This window comes from Purpureocillium lilacinum (genome assembly GCF_023168085.1).
Source record: "Purpureocillium lilacinum CBS 284.36 DNA, scaffold_5, whole genome shotgun sequence".
In the NCBI taxonomy this organism is placed as follows: Eukaryota; Fungi; Ascomycota; class Sordariomycetes; order Hypocreales; family Ophiocordycipitaceae; genus Purpureocillium; species Purpureocillium lilacinum.
The window spans coordinates 95411-120602 of record NW_027072115.1 but is presented as its reverse complement, the minus strand read 5'-3'; the positions used below and the strand labels follow the sequence as shown (position 1 = coordinate 120602).

Here is a 25192-nt window from a genome sequence, read left to right as displayed (position 1 = left end):
CCGCGGCGGTCGCGCGGCGGTGACTCAGCGCGCGCGCCAGGCAGATTTTTCGAAGTTGCCTGCTTCCCCACTCGGCCACGCGCGCGCACTCGACACCCACCGCACCACCTCGCCGCGCCCCACGCTGGCCACCGTCGCACTTTTTTCTCCTCGCCAGCCTCGACTCACACCGTTGCCGCAGCGTCAATCGCCATCGAGACCTCACTCCCTCTCTTGGCCGGACATCAAATCGTCGCCGGGTTTCGCGCTTACAGCACGATTCTCGCGTACTCCGGTGCAGTTGAAGGCCCGGGGCACGCCCGTGGCGCTGCACGCGAGGGAACAGATTGCCCGTCGCCCTGAAATTGTCATATCACACTCGACCCCAGGCAGGCAACGCTACATAAAACAGCCACTCTGGTCTGGGATATACGGCAATCGCCAGCATCACATCACCAACACCAGTCGCCATGTCGTCCCTTCTCAACCCGAACCGCAAGCCCCAGTCGGGCGGCGGCCCGAAGCCGCGCTTCGCCAAACCCAACCCCATCCGCGCCATGCGTGAGCGTGAAGAGCGCCGTCAAGCCGCCCAGCAGTCTCAGTCATCGTCGGCAAACAGGAGCGGCTCTGTCGCCGCCCCGGCACGCCAGCAATGTCCCAACAAGGCCTGCCCGAAGCCCAATGTCGTCGACGGCACTTGCCAGACTTGCGGTCGTGTCGCTGACGACAGCAACATCGTGGCCGAGGTCCAGTTCGGCGAGACCTCGTCCGGCGCCGCCATTGTCCAGGGTTCGTTTGTCGGCGCCGATCAGGCCGGTGTCCGTAGTATGGGACCGGCCTTTCGCCGCGTCGGCGGCTCCGAGGACAGGGAGAAGAGCATCCGCGAGGCCCGCGGCCTCATGCAGGGTTACGCGCAGCAGCTCAACATCAGCGAGAGCCTCGTCACCGCCGGGACCCAAGTCTTCAAGCTCGCCTCGGGCGCCAACTTTATCCAAGGTCGAACACTCGCCAGCGTCGCTGCCGTCTGTCTGTACGCCGCGTGTCGAGCCGAGCCGCCGTGCAAGGTCATGCTCATCGACCTCGCCGATCTGGTCCAGCTCAACGTATTCAAGCTTGGCCGAATCTTCAAGAAGCTCAACGAGGTGGTCCCCATCGGCAACGACGGCCTCATCCCGGTATACCCCGAGGATCTCATTTGGCGTTTCGCGACAAAGATGGAGTTTCACCAAGAAACGGCAAAGGTTGCCGAGGACGCGGTGCGGCTCGTCAAGCGCATGAGCCGGGACTGGATGGTCATGGGTCGACGCCCATCTGGTATCTGCGGCGCCTGCCTGCTCATGGCTGCTCGCATGCACAACTTCCGGCGGACTGTGCGCGAGGTCGTCTACATCGTCAAAGTCACCAACCACACCATTCAGAACCGCCTTCAAGAGTTCAACTACACCGAGTCTAGCAAAATGTCGGTCGAAGACTTTTTGAAGCAAGACTTCCTGGAGAGCTCGCATGACCCACCCTCGTTCTACCGCAAGTCGGACGAGTTTAGACAGATCTTGGAAGAGAAGTCTCGGAAACGCAAGCACAGCGTCAATGACGAGGGCGGCGAAGGGGGCGACCAGGAGCAGTCAGAACGCAATCACGAGGTTGAAAAGCGACATCGCCGAATGACCGACGCTGGCGCCGACCTTTCGCAAGCCCCTGCAATCAAGTTCCGACGAGACGCGGATGGCTTCATCATCCCTCCGCATCCCTCACAGATTCCGCGCGACGACCCGAATCCCATCGTTGAAAAGATGGACGACACCGATGCGCTCGAGTCTCTGGCCAACGAGTTCGGCGACGCCATCGACGACGAGCTGGACGAGGGCGACAATGTCGATGGGGCCAAGGGCAAGGGCAAGGGAAAGGCCAAGCCGCAGCTACCCATCAACGACGAATGGGAACAAGACGAAGAGGAACTCGAGGGTCAAATCGAGGAGATTTTCAACGACCCGTTGACATATGAGCACGCCCTCGCCTACTCCAATGCCGAGCAGCGCGCACGCATCCACTCGAACTGGGCCCTCAAGCAGAAACCACAGAGGGAGGTGTCCATGGCGGCCGACATTGGGGAGGATGAATTCGCAGACGACCCGGAAGTCGCCAATTGCCTGCTGTCGCCGGACGAGGCTCGCATCAAGGAGCTCATCTGGGTGAACCAGAACAAGGACTGGCTGAGGAAGCACCAAGAAAAGGTGTTCCGGAAGAAGATTGAGGCAGACCGCCCCAAACAAACGCGGCGACGTCGGAAGCGGGCACGGATGGGCGAGGGCCAGACCAGCCCGGCCAGCTCGGCAGCGGAGGCGGCCATCAACGTGGCTAAGGACCGCGCGTGGTCCAAGAGGATCAACTACGATGCCATCCGCAGCATTTTTGACGTGCCCAATTCGGGCGGCCTGGGATCGGCGGCGACAAGCCGGAAGACGAGCTTGGCGGGAAGCACGCTGGGCGCCGAGGACGCAAACGAGGAGCCGGACGAGAGCATCGCTGGCGACGATGTGGAGGAGGAGGAGGAGCCGGTGGACTACGAGGAACCTCACGGCGGAGAGGAGTTTGGCGGCGGCGAGTTTGAGGGCGGCTACGACGATGACGATCCCAACATGGACGAGGAGTACGGTCTGGATGACGAGTAGACCAACTTTGTCTTTTGGGAGTAGACGACTGGACTGCGTGGGCGAAGAGAGATACCCGGACTGTAATGTCCCGCAAGCGTTGGGAGTTTAGATGGACCAGGCAACGAGGACAACGCCAGCGTTTGGAGTTCTAGATGGACCAGGCAACGGGGACAACGCCAGCGTTTGGAGTTCTAGATGGATCCGGAATTGATGATTACCTGCCCGATTCTCTGAAGAGAGGTCCCGTGGCTCGCTGAATGTGTCTCGTTAACGTTGCCGGTTGGGGAAGGCTGGTTGAGCCGGCCCATGCGGGCGTGCAGCTGACAGCGACTGACCGACATTGATTCGAGGGTTGGCCGCAAAGGGACTGTAGAAAATGCAGTACTGTACAGTACAGTACCTGCGTATAGCCTATTGCTCCTCTGGCCGAAGGCGAATGCACTGACACAGCACTTCGGCATTCCTGAGCAAATCCGCAGAATGCCCTTTACCGCCCTTTGGACGCGTTGGTGCTTCCTCCAACGAGCAGGCGTCACGAGACCACCCGGAACCGACAGCTGGAGCAATTTGTTATGCAATCGAAACCGCCAGCGACCCAGCGGCGTTGGAGAAAGCCGTGCGCGCCGTCGCCTTTCCCCAACGAACCGGCATTACGGTACTGTACAGTACAGTACGAAGTGCAGTACCTAACTCAGCCACTTACACCGACTGCGACCACTGGGGGCAGTGCCTCCGGACTCCAGGGGCCCCACGATGCAGTGACTGCGGGGTGTGTTTGCGTGTCGGCAACGCGTGTCGCTTCTTTTGCGCTGGACACGACATGGATGGCTGGCTTGTTTAAGCTCCAGGAGCGAAATTTGCCGGTTCCTGATCGGCCACCGGTGATGGGTCCAATTGTCAACGGCGTGGGAAGTATGATAAACTCAATCGGCCGCCGAGCCCAGGCCGTTTCAATGTCCACCCTCCCCGCCCGCGCTGCCGAAGAAGCCGCGCCGGAAGCCCATGCTTTCTTCTTCGATCGCGGTGGAGCCCTGCCCTGTGTGTGATTGTTCCGGAATCCGCTGGCTGAGGAAGTTGGCGGGCGGGCCCCGTGGAGGCACCGCCCCAGGGAGGGGGGACAGGGAGGGCGAAGCTGAAGCGGCAGGACGCTGCTGTCGCAAACCAACAAGGAGAGCCTTGTTCTCGTGGCCGTCCGATACGAGGAATTACATGCTATGTACCCAGAACTGTAACTGTAACTTTGTACGTAGCCCACGCGCGGGAGGGCATCCCGAGCGTTGCCATTACGTAGTCAAATCTTCTCCACAGGCCGTCGCGTGACAGGTTGCGGACAAAGGCGAGAAACAGACAGACACCGGCTTTGTGCGGCGGCAAGACGTGCGCGGTCTGGAGCCAGCGGCCAACCCAGAGCTTGTTGAGCCGGGGCGGCGGATGGACGGGACCCAGGGCCAGGACAACGCCGGCGGCGATGGCAGCGGCGGCAGCAGCGCGGAGCTGCGGTGTGTGGGGGGGAGGGGAGGGGAGGGAAGTGGAGGGGAGCTGACTCCATGATTTCATCATTGGCATCAAATCGAAAGGCGAGGCGTGTTCTTCTTTCCCGCCGGGGGTACCTACCTAGGACGTGGGGAGGGAGGGAGGGCCAACCCGGCTTTTGCTCCGTTCGTGTTTGGGTATAACAGGGAGAGTCGACGACGACGACGACGAGGACTGGCTGGACGCATAAGTGCCGTTTCTGCATCGCACGAACTCGGTCGGCTGTCTTCGCTTCTCCTTCGTTTCCCGATTTCATCCCGTTGTCCCACTTCCCTTTCCGATTGCGATGAATTGACTCGGCTCAGCACTGTATTTATGAGCGAGAGCTTTGCAGCCTGGCATTCGTTGGCACTGTAACATTCTGCGACGCCGACACAGAGAAAGAGAGAGACAGCGAAAGAGAGAAGCCCCAAGACTTTGCGACAGAGAGACAGACAGACGGCTGGAGACGCAACACCACGCAGACGAACACACACATTATCGACTTCAACATGTCGCCCAGCCAAGTCTTGAAGAAGCCGCGCCTGGTGGTGATGGGGTCGAGGGAGTATGCCGTCGACGACTACGTTGCCGACTTTGAGAAGGACTTTGAGTTTACGGTACGTGGCTGCTGCCTCCTCCCGTCTGCAGCTTCCAGGTCGCCCAGTGACTTTGCGACTTGCAACGTCGCAACAGTGATTGAGGGGCACTGGACTGATGGCCGCATGGCTGTAGCTCCATCAGCTAACGGGCGCAAACCATCCTAGGTCCTCGACGCGCAGAACCGCCAAGAGGCCCTCGTCAAGCTCCCCGAGCTGGTCAAGAAGACGGGCCCCTTCGACGCCCTCATCATCCGCGTCGGCACCGCCGAGTTCGAGCCGTTCGACGAGGCCCTCCTGGGCCCGCTGGTCCCCGGATGCCGCATCATCGCGTCCGCGTCGGCCGGCTACAACGAGTTCGACGTGGAGTGGATGACGCGCCAGGGCATCTGGTTCACCAACACGCGGTCGGCCGTGGCCGAGGCGACGGCCGACATGGCCGTGCTGCTGACGCTGGCGGTCGTGCGCGACGCCTTCCGCGCCGAGCGCGGCGCCCGCTCAGGCACCTGGAAGGCGGGCATCGTGCCGAGCCGCGACCCGTCGGGCATGACGCTGGGAATCGTCGGCATGGGCAGCATCGGCAAGCTCGTCGCCAAAAAGGCCGCCGCGTTCAACATGCGCGTGCGGTACTGGAACCGCACACGCCTGGGCATCGACGACGAGGCAGAGTACAACGCGCGCCACTGCGCGACCCTGCACGAGCTGCTGGCGCACTCCGACGTCGTGTCCCTGCACTGCCCGCTGACGCCCAAGACGGAGGGCCTGCTGTCGCGCGCCGAGTTCGCCGCCATGAAGGACGGCGCGTTCCTCGTCAACACGGCGCGCGGGGCGCTCGTCGACGAGGACGCGCTGATTGAGGCGCTGGAGAGCGGCAAGATCGCGCGCGCGGGACTGGATGTGTTTTGCGACGAGCCGGACATCAAGGAGTATTTCCGCACGAGCGACAGGGTGGTGTGCATGCCGCATGCTGGGGCCATGACGGACGAGGCATTTCGCAGGGCGGAGAGGGAGTGCATGGAGAACCTCCGCGCGTGGCTGCAGACGGGCACGCCAGTGACTCCCGTCAACCACGTTGTTGTTGACAGGGCAGAGAAAAGTGAAGACGGGGATACGGAGTAATCGTGGTTTTGAACACAGAGGGGGCGTTACACATTGATCAGGGGCATGCACAAGACTGTCCACGGTACAACCAAAAGTTAGGCATATAATGAGACTCAAATAATTGCTGACCCAACTCTAAGCTAAAGACGTCTATATGTACTGATTTCGCCAACTCTTTTGGTATTTACGGAAGCGAGTTTTGGATCTTCTTGGCCGCCGCCCTGCCGCCGAACCCCCATCCGATCTGGTGGGCAACGTGGATCGCCACGCCCAGGTCGTCGGCCCATGCCCACACCAGACCTGGGTTCTTCTGGAACATGCGTCCCGCGCCGATGAGGTCCAGGGGCGTGTCGTCCGGGCCTTGGCCGCCCTCGATGATGCTCTGCGCCACGTCACCCGTCTTGATGCTGCCCACGGAGCTGACGAGCATCGAGTCGCCGACGGCGGCCTTGATCTTCTTGGCGAAGGGCGCCTGGTAGCCCGGCCCGCCCTGGACCTTTTGCTGGGCGTGGTTGCCGCCCGTCGACACGTCGAGGACGTCGACGCCGCGCTCCGCGAACAACTTGGCGAGCCGCACGCTCTCGTCGACGGTCCAGCTCTCGCCGCGCCAGGCCGGGTTCGTGTCGAGCCAGTCGGTGGCGCTGATGCGCACAAACAAGGGCATGTCCTTGGGGATGACGGCGCGCACCTCGTCGACCAGCTCGAGGGCCAGGCGGGCGCGGTTCTCGAAGCTGCCGCCGTACTGGTCGGTGCGCTTGTTGACGGCGGGCGAGAGGAAGCTCGACACGAGGTAACCGTGCGCAAAGTGCAGCTCCACGACGTCGAAGCCGGCGCGCACGGCGCGGCGCACGCCCGCCACGAAGTCGCGCTTGAGCTGCGCGATCTCGGCGAGGCTCATGGCCCGCGGCGTCGGGTAGTGCACGTCAAAGGCCTCGTCGCTCGGGCCCATGACGTCGTCGGGCCAGCCGCCGACCTCGGCCGTGGCCGTCGCGCCGGAGCTGAGCCAGGGGGCGACGGTCGAGGCCTTGCGCCCGGCGTGCGCGAGCTGGATCGCGATGAGGGCGTTTTGGCTGTGCGCAAAGTCGACGTGCTTCTTGAGCGTGTCGACGTGCGCGTCGAGCCAGATGCCCGAGTCCTCGGGCGTGATGCGGCCGTTGGGCTGCACGGCGGTGGCTTCGAGCATCATGAGGCCGGGCTGATCAGGGATCAATCACAAGTTAGCACTTGTCATTTGGAGCCATTGGAGTTTTTGGTCTTTCAGTGGTGACTTACACCGCGCTGCACCATGCCGCCGTAGTGGGTAATGTGCCAGGGCGTGTGGAAGCCCTCGTGGGCGCTGTACTGGCACATGGGGCTGACCCAGATGCGGTTCGGCAGCGTGACGCCGCGGATCTTGAGGGGCGTGAAGAGCTTGGGCACGGTCTTGCCCGAGGGCTGGGGCACGAGGGCGGTGCCGGCGACGGGATCCTGCTCGGGCGTGAAGAAGGGGACGCCCTTGGCGGCGACGTTGGGGATGGGCGCCGCGCACTTGGCCGACTTTTCGAGCGCGGGCGTCTCGGCGCGCGAGACGGGGATCCCGTGGTGAGGGTGCGAGATGCGCTGCGTGAGGTAGGCGGCCATGGCTGTTGGAGACTCGGGCTGTGTGCGGATGGAGGGATGTATGGATGGATGTAAGGCCGTATTGGGAACTGGACGCTGGGAGGTTGACCCTAGGTGGTGGACGATGTAGAGACGACCTCAATGGCTCCCGCTTCGACGAGTTGAACAATGAAGAAGCAAAGCGATGCGAGCGTGAGAGAAGAAGAAGCAGCAACTAAGTCTGTCTCTGTGCTTTGGAAGCCAAGTTATGATCTGTTCTGCCAATTCCCATCATACTGCAGTCGCGGGCGGCCGGGCCCCTTTTAAAGTTGAACCAGCACACACGCGGGCCCGAGTGTGTTTTCCACAAGTCGCAATGGCGTCCGGATCTGCCGCCCGGGCCTGTGACATAATTGACTTGGCGCGGGACAGCCATTGATCACCTACGTACCTACAGCAGCAACGTACGCACGTTCGGTACGGATACGTCAGTGGTAGCCAGATGAGGTAGTGGTCTCCTCTCTGCGTTAGCTTCCAGTCTCCAGTTTCTCTCTCTCCCTCTCTCGCTCCGGGCGTGTCATTCCGCCAAAACGGCGTGGTGATTTCTCAGCAAGCGTTGCAACGGGACGGATTGTGGAACCCCCGAACCCCCCCGCCAGTTGCAGATTCCGAGGAATCGAAGACGCTAGCGCTGCGGCCCGCAGTTTGATCTTGCGTGACAGTTGATGGATGTGGGCCGGCGCTTCGGCATCTTCGGTGGCGTTGCCGGCTGTGTAAGGTTCATACCATACTACACGCACGTTGGTGGATGGATGGGTGGGTGGGCGATCCGCGGCTGTCCAACTCCGTGGCGTGACATGAGTGCCGGTGAATGGTGAGGACTCGGCAATGCCGTGATGCATACATTAATGCACGTACAGGTGGAGCGTCGCGTGGAGCGTTCTCGGCAATGTCGCGGTGCAGGCTGGTCGGTGACTCGGTGGTGTCAAGGACATGGATCACGGTTCGTCTGCTCGGCCGGCCGTCCGCCCTTGCCGCCGGGTGGTAGTTGAGATATCTTATGTGACGACATCTGTACAGCTTCACCAACCAGGACGCATGGGTACGCGATGGATAAGCATGCAGCATGGCATTCGTCGCTACAGACTGAGCTGTACCACAGCAGAAAGACGCGCGACGTGACATGTCGCCGGACACGACCGCCGTCCAAATCGTCAACACATGGCTTCCAGCGTGCGCCGTGCCAGACGCACATCCCCTGCCTCCCCTTCCCAGTACCGCAAATGCGCCATGCAAAGATCCAGCACCTCCCCCGCCCTCTCCGCGCAGCCCATCTCCTCCAGCAGCCCGATCCTGCGCGCGCAGAGCACGACGAGCGCCCGCGCCGCCGTCTCGCGGCACTTGAACCACGCGCCGGCGTGCCTGTGCCGCAGTCCGACCGAGAACAGCGGATCCAGGCTCAGAAGCACCGCCCGCTCAGCCAGCTGCCGTAGCGCGTCCCTCAGCGGCCAGTCCTGCTCCTGCATCAGGGCGAAGCGGTACAGGAACGGCCGGTAGAGGTGCAGCTTGATACTCGCGCAGCGCGACCACGTCGCCAGCTGCAGCCGCGTGACGGAGGCGAGAGTATCCCCCCGCGGGACGTCGAAGCAGCAGATGGCGTGGGGTAGGCTGGCTTGCCACTGGCGCAGCTGGGCCTCAAAGTCCCAGGCCGCGTTCATCATGTTGAGGAGGTTCATCTTGCCCCACGAGGGCGGCGGCTCGACGTAAAAGGCGTGGTTGACGCGGCTTGAGAGCCGGAGTAGCGATATCTCGGAGAGGTAGTAGAACCACGAGTGCTCGTGTAGCTCCTTGAAGTCTTGCGTCTCGGCGACGCCGGCGGGGCTGGAGTTGGCGGTGGCGGACGAGGATCCCGGCATGGATGCTTGGTCGGTGTCGTTGAGGCCGTCGACGCTCTTTGGGGTCGGTGGCGAGGGGAACTGGTACGGGTAGTCGATGTTGTGCAGGCCGGACCGCGGCAGTTCGACCTCGGCGCATATTTCGCTACTCATCCATCAGCCTCTGGTGTACGATTGTGTCGTTGACGGCATGCACGACTCGACTGACCTCTCAGCCTTGATGCAGCTCCAGAACAGCCGCTGCTCGAGGCAGCACCTCAGCTCCTCGTCGGAACAATGCGCATCCCCCACCATCTCATCTTCGTAGCAGTGTCCGTCGCCAATCATCTGCGCCGCCGCCCGGCTCTTGAGGTACACGGTATAAAGAGAGGATGCCTGGAAGAAGGACTGCCAGGCCTCTACCGGACGAAGCGTGTAGAGCAGGTATGTCCCCGACAGGAAATGGCACTGGCACGCCGTGAGGCTCCGTCCCAGGACGCCGAACCGGCGCTTGGCATATTGGTAGTACGACTCTGCCTTTTTGCGAGCCTGCGTGTCCTCCTGCTGCGAGGCGGAACTGCCGAGAGACGACGGGGTTTCAGCGCCGGGGCCGAATGGCCGAGCGATGGCACCCAGAGCAGCGGCAAGTAACTGGTCAAGACGATTAGCTTGCATCAAACCCGGCGAAACCACGAGGAAACTTGCCACCAGACACGTCTTTGCGTCCCACTGCGGGCCGAGCTCTGCAACTGCCCGCCCGTACGTCATCAGCGTGGTGCAATCCAGCACCGGGTTCATCACATGGACCAATCTGAGGAATCTCGTCAACAACGCCGTGATTTCTTCTCCATCCAAGAGTGGCACGCCGGCGCTGGGGCTCCCGGCCTGCGGCGGTGCTTGCAGGTGGTCGGCTGCGAGGATGTTGCCCGGCATGAACTGATCGCCTCCGCTGACGGACAGCAGTGGCCACTGAAACATGTGGTCCAGACTCGTAAAGGCCGGCGACACGCCCACTACCGAGTCGCCGGGGTTTGGGCTCGGGCATCTCTGCGTAGAGAATGATCTGCCGGAGGTGTCGTATGTGATGGGCTCTGCTATGCCGGCGGACCGGCCCAGTGAAGCTTGAGGCGTAATGGCCTACAATATGTGTTAGATGGAGCGAAGCTGGGGCTGCAAAGCAAGGGGCAATGAACCTGTTGATCGAGGTCTGATGGAACAGTCGATGGCAGTCGCTTCAAGATCTCCTGCAAAAGTTGCGTGACTTGCGGACTCACTTGCTCCGGACTGCGAGCCGTCTTAGCAATTCCCTGTGATGTTCGGCGCCACGAGCGATCGAGGGAGAGAACGTACGAGTCTGCCCCGTATCTGGGAGGCTTCGGATACACGCACTCGCAGCCCAACCGCGCGCACCCGGCGCACGTCGGCCTCTCGTTGGAGCACTTGACCTTGCGAGCTCGACACACGCGACACGCAATGGGCGCGCGCCTCCGTCGCGCCGATGCATCCTCGTCGTCCTCATCAGCCGCCCCGTTGAGGGGCACGTCGGGCGGCGAGACGCTGCGAGTTCGTCCCCGGTCGGTCCTGCGGCGCTTCTGGGGCCGTGGCCCGGCGGTATCGCCGGCGTGTTGCTGCGCAGGGGACATGCCGAGACGGTGACGGCGGTTCGGGGAGAAGCCGGGATCTTGGCCGGGAATTCTTGCCGGCGGCGGTTGATGCCAGGTGTGATATCCCAGGTCGTGACTGCAGCCCGGCGATGAAGCCGAAGGCTCCGAGCCTGTGGCGACTTCTTGTGAGCCTGCCAGGCTGGACTATGACGAAACAGGCCGTCCGCGCAGGCGGCTCGGAGAGCCCCGGCAACACCGCCGAAGTTACCGACTCGTCCGACTTTAGCACGTGGAGATCTGCAAGCACCCATTTGTTTGGATGGAAATCCTTCTGTACCAAGACTCTAGGGGCATTGTCGTCTTGGTAATTGCACAGACTGCAAAGTCCTTACGCAATCTCTGCAGATACCGGTGCGTTGCATTTGTCAGTGGCATTGATGCTTTGAAGCACCGTGGAGTTTGCAAATACCATGTCGTGCTGTCGCCAGCCGGCTCACTGAGAGCCACAACAGCCGCTGGGAGGAGCCACTGTTCCCGCCCGCTGACATGCACCGGACCGCGCTTGCGGCAATGCGACGATGCCTTTGTAATGATCCGATTATCTTGTCTTTTCACGATGCGACTCATGACGGCCCATATTCGCCCAGGGATTGACTTCATGTTTGTTACGTTACTTCGCCGCTTCGCCGTTGGTCAAGAGCCCGGGCGCAACCGACCTAGAAGGAGCCTGTAGAGAGCCAGATGCGCTAGCCCACTAAGCCCAGCGCTTCCTGTGCTCCGACCTGAGCGACCTAACAGCCGCTGGTCGAAGGATACACAGACCTACATGGCACGGTTGGGGAATCACTGATGCCTGGAGTAGAAGGGAATTAATCTCAAGCCGCTACGTCTATTGTACACAAAGAAGAAACATTGCAGCGCCTCATTCCCATGCCAAATGAACGACGCTAAAAGGCCCGGTCTGTTCATACCACGGCGGCGATGTTGTTGTCGATGAACCGATCGGCCTCTCTCTTCAGCATCAGGATACAACTCGCCACGACAAAAGCTTCCACACTGTCGGCGCCGACATGCTTCTCGTCCTCCCACGCGCGCAAATCCATCACCAAGCGACCGCCATTACCCCCCGAGTACCTCCCCGAGCCGGGGGTTCGGAACTGGTCGTTTCGAATGAGCTGAGCGATTCGGGCGCCGCTCTTGGTCTTTGTGCCGTCGGGTAGTACGCTGCGATCCATGCGCTCGAGAATGAGCAGCGAATCTGCGTTGCAAGCCGTCTTCTCGTCCTGACTACCGTAACGCCACTCGAACTTGCCGAGCGACGTGTCAAAGACCTGCGCACGGCTGATCATCGACCGGCTTTTGACGTCGACCGCTTCTCCACGCAGGTCATCATCGTTGATGGCCTCCTCAACCGAAACGCCGGCATCGCGGGGCAGGATGCGCATTCTGGGGTGTCTTCCCGGGCCCCAGCGATAAATGGTTGAGATGAGAGCATTCTGGCGTGGATCGGATGGGCGCACTAAAGCGCACGAGTTGGAACTCTGCTTTAGGCGAACAGAGGTGTACTTTTCCAGCACGGGTGCTCCGGACTCGATGCCGTAGACGGAAATGTTCTCGAGGGTCCTGCCGCTGAGTGCCTGGTTGGTGTCGTATCCCATGGCTTCTACCTGAAGCTCGCTTGTGGCAAGGAAGCCGTCGGGGGAAGAGGAGTGGCTGCTGCCAGCGTAGTCGGATGCAATAGCCTCTTTGTACTCCGGGGGAGATTCGGACTTCCAGTGACCCATTGACTTGGAAGGGTTCGCCCTTGACTTTCGTGAACACGTAAGGATCCCCATTGTGCTTGGGACCCAGTCTCGAACTTTGAACTTTGAACTTTGGATATTTGGGCGTCCGCGCAATAGAAACTTGGTCAAATAACAAGTGCGATTCTGATGACGTGCCAACTCAACTTAAGGATTGGCCGTGTCTAATATATATCCATGGATGTATGCGCTGCACGTGGGCGTAGCGCGAGGCTCAAGCTGCATGGAGAGGAGTGCTGCGCCAGGTGGCGACTGGATTGTTGTTACTCCCTCAGTGACGCCATAGGCGGGAAGTCGACCACTCATCTATGGCATGCGCTACTTTAGTGAGGTTAAGGCAGTAAGTTCAGGGTCTCTGGTGCTGCGGAATGGCAGGGCTCAGCAGCTTGTCTGACAGGCTTTCGCTGCGACGTTTCCTAAAGGGGAATCATCTGGCGCTCGATGGATCTGCGGCGGTGTCGCCGATCGAGGCAGTGCTGTGCCAGCATCCGGCACCCAGAAGCTTCAATCGGAGGCCGGTGAACGCATGCGGCCTGGCGCGCTGCGCATACAAGCCGGGCACGCGAAGAGGCTTTGTTCGACACGATGCGCTGCCAAGTGCCGACTCGCCCTGCGCAGGGGCGCGACAGGGCTACTTTTGTTAACCACAACTCCAAGTGCTTTGCCGCTGGACAGGCTCGTGCGTCACTCCCCCATAACCTTCACTGGCGTTGCGATGGAACTACTCTTTCCTGAACTGTCTCCGTCGCTGGGCCTGCCCCCCTGTCAATCGCCCAACAGGGTCTCGCTCACACATCTCGCTCACAGACGGGACGGTCGTATTCGTCAAGCTAATCCGTCGCGGTAACAAAAGGATTATCGCCCGCGAGTTGGACAACCATGCCAAGATCAAAGCAGCTCCGCTCGACGAGACGCTACAAGACTCGCGTTTCGAAGGGCCAGTTCGGGACGGACATGGCATTGTATATGGACTCCTCCTGACTGTCATCGACTGCGAGCGCGTCACGCTCGCCTGCGCTGCTTCCAATCCGAAGACGCCGACTGCTCTTTCTACGCCCGTCCCCTGTGCTTATATATAGGGCAACGCAGGTCAAAGACATCGTTCACCAACTCCATAGCTTAGGGATTATCTGGGGTGACGTGAAACTGGAGACTGTATTGATCGACAAAAACGAGGACCCTTGGGTCGTGGGTTTTTGGGGTGGCTATTCAGACGGCTGGGTACCCAAGGAGCCGGGCGGGTACAAGAGAGGGTGACTTGGCTGCCTTGGACAAGATCGCTGCGTTCATTAGGGAGCGACAAAGTCTGGTGAGATATGCCGCCACTGTGCCATCAATTGACATTGAGGATTGTGTACCGACTGCTCGTACATAATAGCATGTGTCGTTCATGCTTACAGGCCCTGGGCCAATTCCAGGAACCGGCTTCATGTTCTCGACGTTCACACGCGAGCTACCAGCCAAATATCCCACCACGTCTTCGGCGGCTGTGTAGCCAGGAGTGCCATTCGATCACGCCTACACATCCATCTCAACGCGTTCTACATAAGTACACGTGTCTGTTGTCAACCCTGCTGCCATTGCGTCGCGACACAGGCGGGGCACGCGTAACCGACCGATCTTAATGCCGGCCCAACAACTAATTGAAGTCACCTCGATCAAGCCTGAGCTTGTCATAGCGCAATACCGCCCCCAACAACACACTGGCGCCGAGAGCACTACATCCAGTTAGCGCCAGCATCAGCCTTGGGATGAAGCTGGTAAAGTACTCACCAATCTTCCGCAGAGCAGTACTCGGTCGGGTTATGGCTGATGCCCTGCCGGGTCGGCGTAAAGATCATGCTCGTAGGACAGCGCAGGTTCGTGTAGCAGCTGTCGTGCCCTGCGCCGCTGATCATCGGCCTCCACAGCTTCCGTGAAGACGCCCCAGGCAGCGTGGAGCAGACGTCGCTGGCGCTCTGTTCCACGGCCGCTATGCACTCCTCGTTGAACTGCACGGCGGGGCTATCGACGAGGAGCGACCACTCCACCTCGCAGCCCTGCTCGCTGTCTTCCTGCGCGATGCGACGGAACTCGTCTTCGCACTCCTTGACCATGGTGGCGAGGACCTCGTTGCGCACGTGCCTCAAGTCTAGGGTGAATTTGGTGGTGTGCGCCATGGTGTTGACGGTCCCGGGATCGGCGTTGAAGATGCCCGTCGTGCTCAGGCCGTCGTGCTTCTTGGCGACTGCGTTGGCGGCAACCAGCATTCGTGCGGCGGAGAGGACTGTGTCTTTGCGCGCGTACAGAGGCGTTGTGCCCGCATGGCTGTCCCGTCCCCGGACTGTGATGTCGAACCACTTGAAGGCTTGGACACCTGTCGCCGTGTTAGTGGCGGGTCGCAGAAACGGGTACATGGGGGTTGGCACCTTCAACGACACCGATCTTGAGGTCCTCGTCCTCAAGTATGGGGCCTTGTTCGATGTGAAGCTCAAAGTGGGCGGCAAACGGGTTATCGTCGAACGAGGCCGGCCGTTCCCCCTTGTAGCCTATCCTCTCAAGCTCCTCCTTCATTGACTTGGGCTTTCCCTCATGTGGCGTAACCTCTCGAAGCTCCCAAGCAGTCTCAATTGGGATCGCACCTGCCCAGACCCCTGACGACACGGCCATCTTGGGGAATCGAGCACCCTCCTCGCTGGTTCTTGTTAGTCAATGAACTCGACAAAATACCGCTTGCAAGACTTACTTGGTCCAGTTGACGACGCCAATCGGGCCCTCGGTCTCGACGTTGTTCTCATTGAGGACTTTGAGGACCTGCAGCCCAGCGAGAACGCCGAGAATGCCATCGTAGCGGCCACCCGTTGGCTGTGTGTCCAAGTGCGACCCCATCATGATTGGAGGCACGTTTTCCTTCTTGCCGGGTCGAATGGCGAAAAGGTTGCCCATCTGGTCGAAGAAGGTCTTGCAGCCCAGTGACTTGGCTGTCCTCATGAACCAGTCTCGCACCTCCTTGTCCGAGTCATCGAGACTCAGCCTAGCCATGCCCGTCTCCGTAGAAAGCCTGCAAGTATGTGAGTATGTGATGGGCCATGAGCTGAACAAGTCCTCACTCACTTGCCATATCGATGGGCAGCGCCATATTGGCAGCTTTCGTGCAAAGACTCGGCAAGCTCTGTGGTGTCGACGCGAAGTGCCGAAATGTTGGATTGGCCAAGAGAACCCATTGTGAAGCAGACTCTATGCTGTAGCTAAACTGTCAAATCAGTTATCACTTCTTGAGCTGATGATACGAAGACTGCCTTTATGATTCGCTTGAAACGGCGTCGACGGTGAACATGGGGTGTGCCTTTGATAGCGCAAGCCAACCGACGGGCGTGCTCACGCCGTCGCTGGACTGGCCTCCAGGCGGGGTCACGGCCGCTGATGACGGCCGTCGGCGGAGATCTTGGCTGGCAAGACCCTTGTCGGCACACCCACCAGGGCCACAAAGACAAATCAACGCAACTGGAAGCTTCCGCTGGCCCGACGTTGTGTCTACGTACACGTGCTTTCCTCCTATCATCTGTTGCTATATGTTACCTCGTGGCATACATCACGCCCACTTTCCTGTTCTGTACCAATAAAAGCCGCCAACACGCGGCAAAGAAGCTGCAGTGATCTCTCCATTGGTTCGGGTGTCGCGGTTTGGCGTCAGGAATTAAGGGCGGGCGCGGGGTCAGAACTCAGGGAGTAAGCATTCCCCATTTCGGCGCCTGGGGGTCTCCAACTCACCAAGTGGGCCAACGATAACCGCGGATGCGGACCTTTCCCCGTCTTTCGGAGGTCCAACACAGTGGCCCAAGATAAGCGTGAGTAAGAGCCACACCCGGCGTTCCGCCCGTCGTGGTGAGTGTTCCCGGTTGGCACCAGACGCCCGGCACTGCGCGCTATCCGCCGTCGGCGTGCAAGACGTGGGGTAGCGCCGTGATTGGCGAACACGAGTCCAAGCGAGGCATCAGACATCAACCCCAGGTTCTGTCGCCTGTCCCCTGGCTGACGACCAAGTGGAGAAGCGATTGCTTTAAGAAGGACTGCTAAACGCTGCCTACGTTCCCATGGCCGCTCCTTCGCGCAACCCATCGCTCTATAGACGAGATATTGCTTCAGAATCTTTGTCGAAATGGCGCAGCTGGAAAAGGAGCTCGTCGTCGACGAGTCGGGCTCTGGAGGCCCCGTCTCAGCCTCAGGCGAGATTACCGAGATCGATGTCAAAGCCGAGAGACGCGTCTTGTCCAAGTTTGACTGGCTCGTCATGCCGCAAATGTCAATCCTGGTTCTCTTTGCATATCTAGATCGAACAAACATTGGTACGTTGGTGTTCGGCTCCAGCAGCTTGTCAATCATTGACCCCGCGCTAACGCTGCATGTGTCGGCTCTCAGGAAATGCACGGGTGTTTGGCTTCGAGAAAAGTACCGGCATGACGGGTACTGACTTCAACAACATCTCCATGTTCTTCTATATCCCTTACGTCATCTTCGAGACGCCGTGGGTCATAGCTGTTCGAAGGTTCGGCCCCGGTCGTGTTCTCGCTGTTGCCATCGTCTGCTGGAGCGCCATCACGATTGGCACAGGCTTCTTGCATACATACAACCAAGTCATCGCCTGCCGCATCTTACTCGGAGCTTGCGAAGCGGGACTTTTCCCGTCTCTCACATTCGTCATCTCCGGCATCTACCCGTCAATCTCACAGGGCAAGCGCATCGCTGTCTTGTACATCTCGATCGCCTTGTCAGGTGCGGTTGGCGGACTCATCGCATATGGTATTCAATCAATGGGGGATAGACACGGGCTAGAAGCCTGGCGATGGCTCTTTATCATTGAGGGAATCATCTCTCTCGTTGTTGGAGCCCTATGCTGGGTCAGCCTTCCGACTACCCCGGAGACAGCGTGGTTCCTCAGCAAAGAGGAGCGTGCGACCATGGCCGTCATCAGGGCTCGCAACCAACGCTTCGAGACCTCTGACAAGCTCTCCTGGAAGCAAGCTGCTACTGCACTCACGGACCCCTTGGTCTGGATTGCATCGCTGTCGCTTTTCTGCTCGTCAATTGCAATGTTCGGCTTCAGCACATTCTTGCCAACCTTGCTCAAGGGCATGAAGTATGTCAAGGCCCCCTGGCTCTTGCCGACCCGCTTGTCTAACTCCGCACGCCAGGTACACATCACTCGAGGCCAACTATCTGAGCATACCCGTGTATGTCTTGGCCTCAATCGCCACCGGCATTACGACGTTTGTATCCGATCGCATCGGGAAGCGTGCTGTTTGTTTGATACACTCGCCAATCCTCGTCATGATTGGGTACGCCATCGTCGTGGGGACTGGGAACAAGGCCGTGGGCTTCTTTGCCATGTTCATGGTCGCCGCTGGCGTGTATTCGTACAACACGGTTGTTCTGACGTGAGTATCAATCTCATATTTAATGGAGCTACGCTAATTCCTCGACAGCTGGGTCTCAAACAATGTTCATCCCGACTACAAAAGATCTGTAGCCATCGCCGTGGTCGTGTCCATTGGCAATTGCGCCGGTGTTGTCGCATCGCAGATTTATCCGATCAAGGACGAGCCTCGGTACATTCTGGGCAATTCACTGTCCCTGGGGTTCGAGTCTGGGGCACTTGTCGGCGTAGCCAGTATGTACTTCCTGTTGAAGTATCGCATGCGACAAAAGGAGAAGCTGTTGAGCCAAGGGGTCGAAAGCAACGGCAAGGAGGGAGACTACAGCCTGGACTTCAAGTATCTGTTTTGATAGGACATTTCTCAACCCCGTAGCATAATGAAGCGTGGGTGCTATCATCGATCGGCCGCTGCTGACCAGACCCAGTGCCAAGTTCCGGTTTCGCTGCATTTGCCGGTTCTGAAGTGAAGTGCTTTGGGCCACTAGGCATTGAAGTGGTGCTGATAAGCCGATGGTCTCCGAGTGACCCGAAAGCGGCAAGGAATCATTTCTGGAGCACTCCACGGCTTCCAAACTTGCCGCTTGGCTGTGGAGTCAATCCTGCAATAAGCAGGCGATGCGGAGCCAGCAACATGTGGCAGAAGTGGTTTGCGGAGCATCCCCGCACTCCGACTCCGGGGCATTGTTCGCTGTGCTTTGTACGGCGCCTCCACATTGGGGAACAGCCAGCAGGCACCTTACATGTAGAGCGGTCGGGACAAGTCAACTCTGAGCCACCAATCCGACACCCTCATTTCTGGTACACTGGCACTACGTACCATGATTGGCGTTGGGTATTGCACGGCGCAACACTGCCGGCATATCGAACCAAGCGCTTCTGGCATGAGTTGAGGACAGCGCGGAAACGGGCCGGCGAGCCAACGACAGCTGCAGGGGCCTTACGAATTTCCACATTAACTCTCGTTGATGAGCTGAATAAGTCTATGGTTGTAAGGCTGTTTTGTTGGTAACCGCCCAGTGCGCGATGGAAAAGTCGGATTGGCGTCATGGCATATGGTCTGCAGTCCGTCTCGTCACACGTATCACGGCAAGGAACTAGGTCCAGGCTCCAGGTGTCTGAATCGCCACAGGCCCCATGATGGAGAATGTCATGCGCTTACCTACGTTTACATAGTCGCATTCCAAGTGACGGATCTCATAGAAGCCACAAACGTTAACTCTCTGACAGCTGGGAGCCATGGCTGCTCAGCGTGTGATGTCGCCAGGTTTGTCGGGTCACGACACGTCTCCGGGCCCTGGCTGGACTCCCACGCGCCACTGCGAACCATTCGCCTGGCCTGCACCATCATCCCTGTTCTACCCGCCATGGGGCGCGCACCATGGTCCGTGTTCTGGAACTCGGGAACGCGGGCGGGCGGCGCAGCGGGGCGATGAGCCTAGATACGGGCAACATTGGCATATACCTAACCCTCTGGCCCTTTGCAAACGGCAGGGCTCGTGAAAACAACAGAGAATCATCGGCCAGGTTTCCGCGGCTTGGTACGCGATCCTACGGTTGTGGGGCCCTTCAGTCCTCCGGAACCTGGCTCATGGGATATGTCGAGCCAGTAACACTGGGCAGATAACGCCGGGTTGCGGGGCATCCCCGCGCTCCGACTCCGGGGGGCTTGGACTCTTGGGGTCTTGGGACTTGGGATGGTTCTGCTTCGCATTAGCCGGCAGGCAACTGGTGACCGGGACCATTTGTTTCTCATCCCGTCGCGTTGTCGTCATTACTAGTTTCATGCTCGACAACTGGTCAGTGCAGTCCAGCACCGGCGATGGACTTCAACAATGCTCTGACGGCGCCTCCCCTCCTGGAACAGAGCACCGAGACCGCGGCGGGGACGCGTCGGTATCGGTCCAAGTCACAGCGGCCTTGCGACCTGTGTCGCGCCCGCAAGGTCCTCTGCAACATCCCGGACCCAGCGAAGCCCTGCCAGCTGTGCCACCGAACGAGGCGGCCATGCACATTTGTCGCCGTGACAAGCAAGAAGCAGAGGACCGGGTCGGCCACGGCCAACACCGCCAACGTCTACGATGGCATCGTTCCCGCGCCTACGGAGATGCGCCCGGTACCGGAGCCGCCGACGCAGCTGACAGAAAGCGAGTCGCCCGAAGAGACACTGTCCACGGCGGATGTGCATCCGTTTGCGAAGTTCATCTTCGACCCCAGCTGGTCAACAACGGCAGAGGCAAGCACCGACGTCGCCGACATTGGGCCTCCCGCCGGCGATGATCCGGACAGTGTGTTCAACATTCTGCAAGACACGGAGCTTTCGCACCTGTGGCCGATGAACAGTCCTGGATACCCTGGGGCGGGACTGCCGACTGGACACCGCCTCAGCCCACAGAGCGTCAATGGCTTCCCGTCACCCGGCTCGGGGGCCTCGATGGACCAGAGACCCAACTACTCCTCTGCTTTCATCGGGTTCTCGAACGAGTCGGATCCTTTCATTCTCGAGCACTTCCCATACAACAGCGCCGACGAGGTCGATTTCTTCATGGTCACGTATCGCAGGCCTTCCCGGCTGCCCGTGTCTGCCGCCCATGCGCCTGTGCATATCCTTCAGAGCAAGCTGCAGTCGACATCGCACGGACGAGGGATTATTGAAAGCGCCATGGCCATTGACAATGAGCGAGAGAGGCTCGAGAAGCTTGTTGACGTCGAGACAGGCGTCTCTCTCGTAAATCTGTACGTCAAATCGCAGGCACCTTGTCCCGCTGCATGAGGCCTGACCATTACCAGGTATCTGCGTTTCGTCTTCCAGACGCTGCCGATACTCTCTAGATCACTAATCCAGAATGACGTGCCGCGCTTTGTCAGGTCAGCCTCGCCGGGACTGCTTGCAGGCATCTATGCGCTGGCGCTGCCCTTCACGCCATGGGACGAGCGCCTCTGCATGAACAACGCCTACTCGAAGCCTAGCTCAGACGGCTTGTGGCAAGTCGCGTATACTGCTTTACAGAAGGAGTTGCATGCACCACACCTCTCGACCGTGCAGATCTTTCTACTATTGCTGAATCACGCGTCGTTCGACCCGGTGGCTGTCGACAGTCCTTTCGCGTGGTCCTTGGCCGCATCCATGACCGCCGTGGCTCAGTCACTTGGACTGCACATGGACCCGACCGACTGGAAGCTTCCTGCGAGTGAGATCCGGTTACGGAGGCGACTCTGGTGGGCTGTTGTCGTTGAGCACAGTTGGCGCGCCATCACGCACGGGCAGGCCTCGATGCTGCACGACGATGAGTGGAGTGTGACGCCGCTCGCAGAGGACGACTTTGTGATGGACGTTCCCTCTGATAGCGCACATGTTCAACCAGACCATTTCCTACGACTATGCAGCCTGACACAGATCACCAATGGCATACGTCGCCAATTCTTGTAAGTAGCGCTGCCACTAAGAACGTGCAGCCGACAAAACTGACAAGATTGACGTCCACAGCTCCCTCCGCGCCGTCTCACAACCACAATCGCTCGATACGCTCATCGAGCTGGCCAAGTGGCCTCGCCAGCAGCTTCACGAGTGGCTCGAAGGTTTACCGGAATCCCTTCGTATGGGAGCTCAGCAAGACGACCATGACAACGAATCTCCGCAGAGCCAAGGCTCCCTTCATTTAGCATACTTTACAGCGCATATTCTACTTCTCCGCGCTCTGCTTCGGCCGATTGTCAGCAAGGACGCCGATCCGAAATTCACATCATCGACAGCCCCCATGGTATTGCAAGCGTCGCGGGCGCTAATGCAGACCATGATCGACTTCGTTCGAGGTCTAGACGTTAAACACAGGTCAGGGTTCTGGCCGGCGTACAACCGACACTGCTTTTGCTATCCAGGTCTGTTCTGCTACATGCTGTGCCTGCAGCCAGTGGAACCGCACATGGTCGCCGCCGACCGACGACTGCTGGCAAAGTGGAGGAACGTGCTGCGTACAAGAGTGCAGTCGTGGCAATTGCTGCGATTTGCTATTGTCAAGGTGGATGCTCTATTCTGGAAGAAGCTCGACAATTTGGTTGAGTCACCCAACGCCTGCTAAGCTTGAACATTGCGACAATTGTGAAAGCTTCCTACCAGACACATCAGAGGTGCTTGACGGCCTTTTTGCGATAGCGAACCACCTCCACGCCCTCCTCGTCAAATGTCCTCTCGGACACAATCTTGTAGCCGCCAAAGTACGGGAGGATTCTTGTCCAAAACGTCCAGTACACGCCGCCGAGCAACAGGACGCCGACACCGACGACAGGGAAGACGTAGTACGGATACCCGTCTGCAGTCCAGCTGCCCTCCGGAGGGATGAACGGCACGATTGCGAGGAATACGTTTGAGAGGAAATAGACGATGGATATGGGCAGGAACGTGTGCCACGGCGAGCTCCAGCTTTCGGACTTTTTGAACTGCAGCCAAACGAGGCCGGCGGTGACGAAGGCATTGATCCATGCACCTGGGTACGTGTACCTGCATCTGATCAGCACTTGGCATGCAATGGCACAGGATCATGGGGGACACGTACAGGTTGACGATGAACGTGTACGCTGGGCCGGCGGGCGGCGCAACGAGGACGATGACTGTGACAAGCCAGTGTAGAAATAGCTTCAAGATAGAATTAGCGCCGCATCAGCGTCGTTGAACGGAAAGATCGTACCGAAGCAGCGGGTGCGTTGAAGGGCTTGTTCGATGCCCAGAACTTGCTGAACGGCAGCAGACCCTCTTTGGCAAGCTCTTGGTTCAAGCGCGCATGCGCAAAGCTCACCGCCAGGACGTTGCCGATATTGCTTAACGCCACAAACACTGGCAGGCTGCGCGCTCCGGCGCTGTCGCCAAACACGTTTCGGAAGAAGATGCCCGCAACGAGCACTTCGGACTTGGCCAGCTCCGCCTTGGGGATTGCGGCAAAATACGCCACGTTGGCGAGGACGTATAGAATGGTGACACCGCCGACCGCGAGCGGCGCGGCGATGGCGAGCGTCTTGCGTGGGTGACGGAGCTCACTCACAACGTAATTGGCGTTCTCCCATCCCTTGTAGCTGTAGACCACGTTGAGCAGCGCGTTGGAGTAGGCATACGCACCACCCCCACCGTACCCATCCCCGGACTCGATGCGGAATGCGTTGTCGAAGTTGTGTGGGTTGTCCACCAGTCGACGCCCGGCGAGCGCGGCGAAGCCTGAGAAGACGATGAAGAGGAGGATGACGACCTTGAAAACGCCGAGCACGTTGAAGAGGCGGATCCCCCATTTGGGCAGGGTGCTGTGCAGGACAATGGCGAATGTGACTCCCGCGATGCCGATGCCGCGGGCCTGCCATCCGTCGGGGGCCTCACTACCGGAGGCGTACAAGATGTAGCGGCCGAACGCAAGGGCGTTTCCAGACGAGAACCCCAGCAGGATCATTTGCGACGCCAGAACGCAAGTCGCCAGGTATCGGGGTCGACGGTATACCCTTTCGAGGTAGTTCTTCTCGCCACCGGATCGTGGAATAGCCAGGCCGAACTCGAGGAAGACACTGAGGCCGAAGAAGGTCAGGAGACCACCAACGAGCCACAGGATGAAGCTCACCCCGACAGACCCAGTGGCGGCGAAAATCCCAGATGGTGTTGAGAAGACTGCCCAAAGCCATGGTTAGTAAGTTACTCATGCTCGGGCGTGAATATGGGGCCTTTGCTACTCACTTCCAGTGCCAATCATTTTGTTGAGAATCAGGAACACGGCGCCGGTAATGCCAATTTTCCTGTCATCCGAGTAGGCAAACACCTGGCCCTCGGTACTGGAGACATCGTCGCGGATGTTACCATTATCATGGTCGCTGGGACCAGACAGGTCGTCCTGTGCCTTGCCCTCTGCTTTGGCGCCATGTTTCTCATACTCCCGGTCCGCCATGATGATGGCCACCCGTCAGGCCTTGTGACTAACAGATGCCACAGAACGTCCAAAATGCAAGGTGCGACACATGGCAGAACATGGCCGGAGACGTTGCATTAAGCTTCTTAATAAGGTGGGCGGCCGCCCAGCTTTGCTGACCTCGGTGACAGGGGCTCTCTTGCGCCATCGGGCATCAAACTGGCGCGAACTTGGCCAGTTTGGCCTTGCCCTCATTGGGGTCAGAGGATCGCGCGCCCAGAGCTGCCCAGTCCCGTGGCATGAGCTCATTGAGGAATGATTTGCGTGATGGTCGATCAGGCACGCCATCGGTGCAACCCTCGCTTCTGCCAAGGAAAGCTTCCAGAACTCGCTAGCGGGCGGGTAAGACGGGGTCCAATTGTGGGATTGATGCCCGCGATCTGACGAAGACCAATCGTGAGCATTGAAGGCTTGGCCACGACTGCCAAGGCTGTTGTTCTGCAGCGATACCTTTGGAAACATGTGACTGGAGCTAAGGACGGGAGACAGGCGAAGCTCGCAGCATGCTGTGTGGTCGGAAAGCTTTCTCGGCCACTTCTCTCGTTCTCCAGTCATGTCACCGAACTTACATGTGGCCCCATCCACATTTCCAGACCTTCCAACGCTACGGTCACTAATTACGGAGGTCGCCAGATACCGTTAGGAAAGCAAGAGCGGACGAACGGCGCCATATCCTTCGACTCACTCAGCCAGCACACGCCGTACATGTTGACAGTCTCCTAGCCCCGGATATGAGACATCATGCTTGAGTATTTTTTGCCGAGAAACATGCAGCACAGGTATACGGATATGCGCCTTGTTCATCTCCGTTTGTATCCATGGTATAAGGATTCCCGGATCCAGTTTTCCTTAGAAGGCCCATGGTGGCAACATCTGTCATACTAGTGGCTCCTCAATGCCAAGCTGTTGCAGTGTTGACAGGCATAGCCGAGCCAAGCGCAGTGCAGAATGCCTTCAGCAATGATAAAAAACATTATGACAAACGAAACACGTGCCTCTATGCGCCATCGAATAGTACGAGGGGTGTCGCAGCCGACCGTATAGTAAGTGGACGCCACATTGGCTTGACCCGTGGTGTCAGGATAACAGAGTTTACATCCCACAGCATTGAGCTCGAGCGAGAGCAATAATCAGAGGTATCAA

At 59.2% G+C, this 25192-nt stretch overlaps 9 protein-coding genes across 9 annotated transcripts; 4 read left to right on the top strand and 5 right to left on the bottom strand.

Annotated features, from left to right (window-relative positions):
• Positions 1-449: 449 nt before the first annotated feature.
• Positions 450-2648, top strand: PLICBS_006615 (transcription factor TFIIIB subunit brf1; the record flags this gene model as incomplete). Its single annotated transcript, XM_018327597.1, has 1 exon — positions 450-2648. One exon carries the CDS (start codon positions 450-452, stop codon positions 2646-2648), a length of 2199 nt encoding a protein of 732 aa, XP_018173780.1.
• A 2006-nt stretch (positions 2649-4654) lies between these two features.
• PLICBS_006614 (uncharacterized protein) lies at positions 4655-5860 on the top strand (the record flags this gene model as incomplete). The annotated part of the gene is made up of 2 exons (XM_018327595.1): positions 4655-4762; positions 4910-5860. 2 exons carry the CDS (start codon positions 4655-4657, stop codon positions 5858-5860), a joined length of 1059 nt encoding a protein of 352 aa, XP_018173778.1.
• A 166-nt stretch (positions 5861-6026) lies between these two features.
• On the bottom strand, positions 6027-7462 carry PLICBS_006613 (uncharacterized protein; the record flags this gene model as incomplete). The annotated part of the gene is made up of 2 exons (XM_018327594.2): positions 6027-7037; positions 7115-7462. The coding sequence occupies 2 exons, from the start codon at positions 7460-7462 to the stop codon at positions 6027-6029; spliced, it is 1359 nt and encodes a 452-aa protein (XP_018173777.2).
• A 1172-nt stretch (positions 7463-8634) lies between these two features.
• On the bottom strand, positions 8635-10937 carry PLICBS_006612 (uncharacterized protein; the record flags this gene model as incomplete). The annotated part of the gene is made up of 5 exons (XM_065601007.1): positions 8635-9460; positions 9524-9945; positions 10003-10431; positions 10488-10578; positions 10645-10937. 5 exons carry the CDS (start codon positions 10935-10937, stop codon positions 8635-8637), a joined length of 2061 nt encoding a protein of 686 aa, XP_065457079.1.
• Positions 10938-11863: 926 nt separating this feature from the next.
• On the bottom strand, positions 11864-12682 carry PLICBS_006611 (uncharacterized protein; the record flags this gene model as incomplete). Its single annotated transcript, XM_018327592.2, has 1 exon — positions 11864-12682. One exon carries the CDS (start codon positions 12680-12682, stop codon positions 11864-11866), a length of 819 nt encoding a protein of 272 aa, XP_018173775.2.
• A 1657-nt stretch (positions 12683-14339) lies between these two features.
• Positions 14340-15903, bottom strand: PLICBS_006610 (uncharacterized protein; the record flags this gene model as incomplete). Its single annotated transcript, XM_018327591.2, has 5 exons — positions 14340-14418; positions 14474-15056; positions 15109-15374; positions 15426-15740; positions 15794-15903. 5 exons carry the CDS (start codon positions 15901-15903, stop codon positions 14340-14342), a joined length of 1353 nt encoding a protein of 450 aa, XP_018173774.1.
• A 935-nt stretch (positions 15904-16838) lies between these two features.
• PLICBS_006609 (uncharacterized protein) lies at positions 16839-18463 on the top strand (the record flags this gene model as incomplete). The annotated part of the gene is made up of 4 exons (XM_018327590.2): positions 16839-17025; positions 17099-17816; positions 17872-18114; positions 18163-18463. The coding sequence occupies 4 exons, from the start codon at positions 16839-16841 to the stop codon at positions 18461-18463; spliced, it is 1449 nt and encodes a 482-aa protein (XP_018173773.1).
• A 1469-nt stretch (positions 18464-19932) lies between these two features.
• Positions 19933-22189, top strand: PLICBS_006608 (uncharacterized protein; the record flags this gene model as incomplete). The annotated part of the gene is made up of 3 exons (XM_018327589.2): positions 19933-20846; positions 20901-21536; positions 21598-22189. The coding sequence occupies 3 exons, from the start codon at positions 19933-19935 to the stop codon at positions 22187-22189; spliced, it is 2142 nt and encodes a 713-aa protein (XP_018173772.2).
• A 43-nt stretch (positions 22190-22232) lies between these two features.
• Positions 22233-24028, bottom strand: PLICBS_006607 (uncharacterized protein; the record flags this gene model as incomplete). Its single annotated transcript, XM_018327588.2, has 4 exons — positions 22233-22608; positions 22664-22743; positions 22796-23754; positions 23821-24028. The coding sequence occupies 4 exons, from the start codon at positions 24026-24028 to the stop codon at positions 22233-22235; spliced, it is 1623 nt and encodes a 540-aa protein (XP_018173771.1).
• Between the last annotated feature and the right edge of the window lie 1164 nt (positions 24029-25192).